At 39.0% G+C, this 8448-nt stretch overlaps 1 protein-coding gene across 1 annotated transcript; it reads right to left on the minus strand.

Annotated features, from left to right (window-relative positions):
• Positions 1-1251: 1251 nt before the first annotated feature.
• LOC132062434 (uncharacterized) lies at positions 1252-5437 on the minus strand. Its single transcript, XM_059455008.1, has 3 exons — positions 4850-5437; positions 4017-4064; positions 1252-1272 (listed from the first exon to the last, which is right to left on the minus strand). The coding sequence occupies exons 1-3, from the start codon at positions 5435-5437 to the stop codon at positions 1252-1254; spliced, it is 657 nt and encodes a 218-aa protein (XP_059310991.1).
• Positions 5438-8448: the final 3011 nt, after the last annotated feature.

Genomic DNA, 8448 nt, shown 5'->3' on the forward strand with positions numbered 1-8448 from the left:
AACTTATATCAACAACTTCACACCAACTCTTTGCACAATTTTATACAACACTTCCTTGTCATCATTAATACCCTTCATAACAAGATTATATCCATAGCATGCTAATAATCATGACTCAAGTTAGTTTACTACTCAAAATATCATAAATTCTACATTTGAACTTCATTTTCCACTTTCTCCCCTCACCCAAGTCATTCAACAACCAACATGCTTAAAAACATGAAATAGACATGAAAACTAACCTTTTATCTCATAGGAATGAGCTTTGTATCAAGTTATCAACTTGTATGAAAACCCTAGCTTCAATACCAAAGAAATTCTTAAAGTTTACTAACCCTAGAGAATCTTCCAACACAAGGATATCTTAATTCTTGCCTCTTGATCTTTGATTTCTCTTGGGTTTGAGTGGAATATGCTTGGGAGAAGGTTTTAGATCTTTTAGGAGTTTGGGAGAAGTGGGAAATGTGAAAATAGAACAAGGGTCGTCCATATATAAAAAGAGAAAAAACTGACCCGACCGGTTATACGGCCACTTATACAGTCCGTATAGCTTATACGGTCTGTATAAATGGACCGTATAATCCCACCGTGGATTTACCCCTCTCTGGAATGGTTATACGGACCATTTATACGGGCCGTATAACTTATACGGTCCGTATAAGTGGTCGTACAACCCAAAGTTTTTCGAAACTTTCGCTCGTTGATTCGTTTGACTTTCAATCCTTATGGAACCTTATTGACACTTATATAACACTTCATTAACCATCTAGGAGGCCTCATAGCTCCTCCTCAAGACATTACTAAATAAATATTATCTCAATCATTGCGAAAACCTTTCCAAACATGACTTGCATTCCACTTTTCATCAACGAACTTTGTTTCACTTATTCATATTGCTTCAAAATCTTATGGTACTCACTTTAAACTATCAAGTACTCTCTTTAATCTCATAAGGACTTCATATTCACCTTATGCTCGCATTAGTCCACTCACAATGCAATACGTCCGAAATCTCAGAGGTGTAAACCGTCCTCACATTCATGGTGTGGAGTAAGAGCCTTCATCGTTACCATAGTCATCTTCGGGGTAATAGCACTCACCACCATCTTGTTCATGGTTATCTTTACCATCATCGACCCCATAAGATCCATCATCACCATGGTCATAACCTCCATCACTAACATAGCTCTCCATGTCATCATCACAAACATCCGAAGCTATTGATGACATAATTCCTTATCACTCCTCTCCTTATGTTGCCTCTTCGTGTACCTACAAAACGAGCAAACAAGTTAGTAATAAAAGTTCCTTACCACTCTCATGTTTGCACTCGTTTGTTCTTGGCTAGCACCACTCGAATATTCTCACCCTCTTGTCTTTTTCCACTCTAGTGTATCCCTTAACTCGTGGACCACTAACTTGAATAAGTCTAAGATAGTACCATGTATCGGTTCAGAATGGAGTTTATCAGACACCAAGAAACAGACTAGTAAAAGCAATGGACAAGAGCCAAAGAATTCACAACGAAATAAACGAGAAAAGCACCAAATAATTAGCACGAAAGAATTATGGACTCAAGAACTATCCAACAACTAAGTAAGGGTGATTACTAGTCGTTAGTTAGTTTATAGAATCAACAAAAGGATTAGGAATGGAATCGAAAGAGAATTAGAATTGAAAACTCGAAAAGCGCAACTGGGCCCAAAGTTGCAGCAAAGACTCGTCGTCGTACGTGTCGTCGCTAGGGTGATCTACATCTAGCAGATGATGCAGACCAAAAATTCTCAAATCTCTGTCAAGGTTTGCTGAACCAACTGCGTCTAGCAGGTGCTGCCTGTGACTCAACCTGCGACTCGCAGGTATTGTCTACGAGACAACTCTTGTGACTTCAATTTTTCTTTTGGGATTTGTTTGGATGCTTCTTTTTCTGATTATTCCTTGTACTTGGGCCTAGTAAACCTAGTATTTTCCCTTTTTTGTCCTAGAAAACACTTTTGACCCAAAACATGAAGATCAAACACCCCTTTTAGGTTACCTTCTTCCTTTGAAGATATGAACAACCTTAAGAACAAAAGAACAATTTCAAAATTGCAACTACCGTCAAATCAACTCGGAATTCGCTCAAATTTCGGATCTAAGTTCTCTTTGATATTGAGAACAAAGCCCAATAGGTTTTAACCTTCAATTTCAACTGAATCACAAGACCCACTTTGCAATTTCTTGAGTTCTTCAAAGCTTCAAAGCTCAACAATGGTGAATGACTCCGAACTTAACCAAATCACTTGCAACTTCGAATTTAGAGGTTGTTGATAGTGACAAACTCAATTTTAACCTCAAATCCAACAAGAAAACAACACAACCATGATTTTTGGATTTTTTTATAATTTTTGATTTTTTTTTCTTGTTCAACCAAGGATTGAAGAATTGAATAGAACAACTCCTCAACCTTGCTCTGATACCAAATGATACGATTCAACTCATGAAAACGTGGAATTAAACAACAACGAGTAAGATAGATTTGATAGAAGAAATAGAGGGAAGAATAGAAGAAAGAAAGGATTAATTCAACTACCAATTGTGATAAATCATCAACTAAAAGAAGAATCAATCCAAGGGGGAAGGGAACTTGAACTCATACATGGAGAATCTAATCCTAAAATAAGACAATTAATTTGAAGTAGATGTTTACCAATCCCCGGCAACGGCGCCAAAAATTTGACGAGGCCAAAGTGCATAGGAAAATTTTTGCTCGTACTCTGTCAAATTCTAGTATAGTTTAAGATATCGTCCCACAGAGATTGGAACCACCTAGGCTACAGATGTGTATTGTCTTGGGTACTATTTGAGGGAATCAAACTGATGAAAGGAGAGGTTTTGAAATTATAAATCACTTAAAATAAAATAAACAACTTATTAGAAAATTTAAAAAGAAAAGAGTTGGGAGTCGTTGAATCCACTTGATACAATTATAATAAAATCTCATTCTATTTAATTCCACAAAAGAATAGAAAAACTTATTTGACTTGATTTGTGTTATGAGGAATAAAGACCTCTTGCGATTAGCCCTTAAAATCACTAAACTTATTTGAATCAGTCCCTCCGTGAGAATTAGAACTGAAAGAAATAAGATAGAGACCCCTCAAATCATTAAACTTATTTGAGTCAATCCCTTCGTGAGAATTAGGACCGAAAGAAACAAGATAACAATTTTAAACCAACAAAATTATTTGAATTAATCCCACCGTGAGAATTAGGACTAAAAGAAATAATATTGAGATTTTTGAATCAATAAACTAGCTTGAATTAATTCCTCCATGAGAATTAGGATTAAAAGAAGCAAGATCAAAGATTTGAATATCAAGACATGAAAAAATTAAAGTAAAGATAATATTATAACATCATACCAAGCTTCTTCAACTATCCCAACAAAAAAAAAAACCACTCCTTTAAGGAGTATGTAAGAAAGAAATTAAAAATAAAATACTAAGAAATTAAAAATAAAATACTACTCCTACAAATATAAAATAAAAAGAAGAGAAATAGAGCAAAGACTATTTCTTATGTCTTTATCAAGATTGGATTCTATTCTCCCCTTTGTAAGCAAAGTGTTGCTTCTATTTATAGGAGAAAGTAGTGTCTCCCCCTACGAATGCATTCTTTGAAGTAGTTCTCACATCCGTGACCTTACTTGATGGGTGAGAGTATGACAACGGTAGTCGCACCCGTGAATTTCAACACTTGACGGCTGTGAGTATGAAGCGGTGACACCCGTGGATTTCAACACTTGACGGTTGTGAGTATGAAGCGGTGACACTCGTAGATTTCAACACTTGACGGGTGTGAGTATGAAGAGGTGACACCCGTGGATTTCAACACTTGACGGGTGTGAGTATGAAGCGGTGACACCCATGGAATTCACAACTTCTCCCAATGTTGACTTTTGTAATTCCCACATGTAAAACTCCACAGTTATGACTTATGAATTCGTGGTTGCATCTATTGAATTCTTTGCTTACTTCTTTGACAATTCGTTTCTTCTCTATTCTTCTGCAGTACTCTTCTTCCTGTAAAATTTTGTCAGAAAATATGAGAGAATAAGATATAATTATTCATGTTTTATTTTGAAACTTATTTTTTTATGTATAAAATTACATGAATAATTTACACCCATCAATCAATCTCCCCATTTCCTTGTATAATAGACCCAGGATACTTGAAACTATCTTTCCTCTGTATGACCTGGGTGCCAAGCTTCACTTCCACGTCCGCCTCATGCACTATATCACCGAACTTGCACCCAAGTACTCGTCTTGGTCCTACTCAACTGAACCCTTTAGACTCGCAGTTTGTCTCCAAACCTCCAGCCTTAGCGTTAACGTCGCCGTGAGACTCGTCAATCGTGACTATGTCATCCGCAATAACATACACCATGACACCTCACCTTGAATGTGCCATGTCAATTCATCCATCACCAAGGCTAATAAAAACGGGCTAAGAGCCGATCCCTGGTGCAACCCCATCACCACTGGAAAGTGCTCTGAGTCTCCTCCCACAGTCCTTACCTGGTCTTGGCCCCATCATACATGTCCTTGATCGCCCTAATGTATGCCACAGGTACACCTCTAGCCTCCAAGCATCTCCATAGAACCTCTCTCGACACTTTACAGTATGCCTTTTCTAGGTCGATGAATACCATGTGCAAGTCCCTCTTCCTCTCCCTATGCTGCTTCACCAGTCTCCGTACAAGATGAATAGCTTTTGTAGTTGAGCGCCCCGGCATGAATCCGAACTGGTTCTCTGAGATAGAAACGCCTATCCTCACCCTCATCTCCACCACCCTTTCCCATACTTTCATAGTGTGGCTTAGCAACTTGATCCCTCTGTACTTGTTGTAACTTTGAATGTTGCTCTTGTTCTTGTACAATGGAATCATTGTACTGCATCGCCATTCTTCGGGCATCTTAGCCGTCTTAAAGATGACATTAAATAACCGAGTCAACCACTCCAAACCTGCCCTGCCTGCAGTCTTCCAAAACTCCCCAGGAATCTCATCGGGCCCGGTCGCTCTTCCCCTACTCATCCTACGAACAACACCCTTAACTTCCTCAACCTTTATACTCCTACAATATCCAAAATCACGACACCTCTCGGAGTACTCCAAATCTCCCAACACAATATCTCTATCCCCTTCGTCGTTCAAGAGTTTGTGGAAGTATGACTGCCATCTCCGTCTAATGAGAGCGTCCTCCACCAAAGACCTCGCCATCCTCGCCCCGATGCACTTCCGCCTGATCCACCCACGCGCCCTCCTATCCCTCCCCTTGGCTAGTCGGTACAACTTCTTATCCCCGCCTTTGTCCTCTAGTTCTTCATACAGGCGTTCAAAAGCTGCTGTCTTTGCCGCCGTAACCGCTAACTTTGCCTCCTTCCTCGCCATCTTATACAATTCCCTATTCGTTCACTTCTCCTCATCATCCTTGTTGTTTACCAACTTCGCATACGCTACCTTCTTTGCTTCCACCTTCTCTTGAACTTCTCCATTCCACCACCAGTCCCCTCGGTGCCGACCACAACTACCTTCGAGACCCCCAGCACCTCTCTAACTGCTTCCCTAATGCAACTGGCCGTCCTAACCCACATATTAGTCGCCTTCCCACTACTCTCCCAGGCTCTCATAGTCCTCAATTTCTCCCCCATCTCCAGGGCACCCGTCATGGTCAAACTCCCCCATTTGATCCTACGTCTGTCATCCACGACCCTCTTTCTCTTCCTCATCTTGATTTTCAAATTCATCACCTAGAGCTTATGCTGGGTCGTTAGATTCTCACTCGGAATCACCTTGCAGTCTTTACAAAGACCTTTATCGTCCCTCCTAAGGAGTAAAAAGTCTATCTGCGTCTTAGCCACCGAACTACGAAAGGTTACCAAGTGCTCCTCCTTCTTCGGAAACTCGAATTGGCTACCGCCAGCCCAAAGACTTTTTTGAAATCCAACAGTGCAACTCCTCCACAGTTCCTATCCCCGAAACCACAACCTCTATGCACATCGTCATATCCCACCGAAATTGACCCAATGTGTCCATTGAAATCTCTTCCGATGAATAGCTTCTCAGTGGGCGGTATACCTCCCATCATCTCGTCCAAATCCTCCCAAAAACGTCTTTTCTCCTCCTCGCCCAAGCCCGCTTGCGATGCGTACGCACTAATAATATGCAAAATAAACCCTCCAACGACCAGCTTAATTGTCATCAACCTATCACTGACCCTCTTAACCCCTACCACCTGGTCTCTTAAGTCTTTATCTACTAAAATGCCTACCCCATTCCTATCTCTCGACCTACCTGAGAACCATAACTTATACTCGTTCATATCTTTAGCCCTGGATCCTACCCATTTAGTCTCCTGGACACAAACTATATTAATCCTCCTCTTCTTAAGCATCCTAACTAGTTCGATGGACTTCCCCGTTAGAGTCCCAATATTCCAAGACCCTACTCGCAGACTAGATACTCCCTTAATCCACCTACCCCCTCCAACCCTCACCCCCGTCCGAGAACTTGACCCTAGTCCACCATCGTCTACCAAAGCCAGTAAAGCAAATATAAACTACTCAAACAAGCAAGAAGCAATACTAAAACACAAGTTAGCAATAATCTAGATGAAAGTGTAACTACTACGACAAGAACGTTATAAGTAATGCAAGAATGTAAATTAGCTGCAAGGATAAAAGACAGAGAATTAAAAAAAAAAAGGCAGCCGGAGGTACCAACTCCAGTTAGACAGAACCTGCTAACGCCGAAATCACTGTTCACGCCGGAATCACTGTTTCACGCCGGAATCACTGTTCACGCCGAAATTACTGTTCGCGCTGGAAAACTCGAATCTGTCGGAAAGGAGCGGGGAACACCAGAGAGAAGAGAAAGAAGATAGGAGAAGAAGAGGGGTGGGGGTGGGTATAGGGCTGTCACAAACCCTAGGAGAGAGACAACTTACCTAGAGATTGCTGGCTGAAGTTAGGGGTGGGGGTGGGGTGAGCGAGGGGGTGGGGGATGGAAAGAAGACCGTTGGGTTTTCTTAGAGAGAGAGAGAGAGAGAGAAGCTTGTCTACATTAAATATTTAATTAATTATCACCGTTAAAATTTAGTGGAACTCTAAAAATAAATATTAAACAGAAACAATAGAAAAGTTTTGTCAAATTTCAGAAACTACAACACCAAAAATTGCATCAGACACAGGTAGTAGAAACTGCATATATAAAAACTACATCTAACTCCAGAACTAGATAAAAATTAACAAAAGTTGAATTAGACTCAACTCATGTTAATTTTTTTTTTTATACCTCCATATGTGAATTCATGTTACACCTCCAAATATGAATTCATGTTAATCCTTTTTTTTTCACAATATCTGTTAAATTTAACAACCAGAGCTATTCAAATATTCGACGACAAAAATGCTTACTTTTAGCAAATTTAAGGATCAAACCAATTCAAATTTAAAGAATCATTCAGAACTTACCATAAATATCAGTGATATGTTTGTCATTTTCTTTTAAAAAAACTGAAGAATTTGAATGGGATGTACTGCTTCTGGTATTGACAAATAATAATATCATCTAAATTATGTCATTTTACGCGACTTCTCGATCAAGTATTACAACCAATTAACTAATAATTATAATAAGTATTAGTTTTTTTTTTTTTTTTTTTTTTTTTTGGTATGCACGGGTAACAGACTTATCGTTTTCCTTTTTTTCTTTGGCAATGATTTATATCAAGACTTCTTGTAAGTTATCAATGTCCATAATTATAACAGTAACAACAGAAAGCTGAAGAGGAGCCTATAAAGGAGAGAAGTGTAATTACATTTCTTTTTCCTTTTCATGAGTGCATTAGACTAGTGGAGTGGTTATTTTACGGCCTTTTCTTTTCTTCTCTCTGTACGTCATGTTATTATGTATCATTCCATATGATACGTGTGAATGTTGTTTCTTCTATTTTCTTAAACAAAATCAATTAAGGGGTTTATATACTCAATCAAATATATGCAAATGAAATGATTTACTAGCCGCAAATATCTCTCGGATACACCTTGCATTTCTGAACGATACCTATTTAGAAATTTGAAAAGATATAAACCAAGACTTGTATTATAACCAATAGTCTTTCAGAAGTTTATCCACACAAAGAGGAGACAAAGTGCATGTATTCCACTTGTGTGATGAGCAGACATTTGAGCTAAGCAGGGTACTATTAAAAATCGACTCATGCGGTCGATTTTAACTCTGTCCATTTTTTTAAATTACACAATTATAATTGATACCATTGGGGAACCAAACCAAGGTTTATATCGTGGCAGGGTATATTGTTCTGCCGCTAGACTATTGGTACTTGTTGGTCCGAATCTTTCATTTTTCTTATTTATATTCTTAAACCACATTTTTGCGTG

The sequence above is a fragment of the Lycium ferocissimum genome, chromosome 7 (assembly GCF_029784015.1).
Source record: "Lycium ferocissimum isolate CSIRO_LF1 chromosome 7, AGI_CSIRO_Lferr_CH_V1, whole genome shotgun sequence".
Lineage (NCBI taxonomy): Eukaryota > Viridiplantae > Streptophyta > Magnoliopsida > Solanales > Solanaceae > Lycium > Lycium ferocissimum.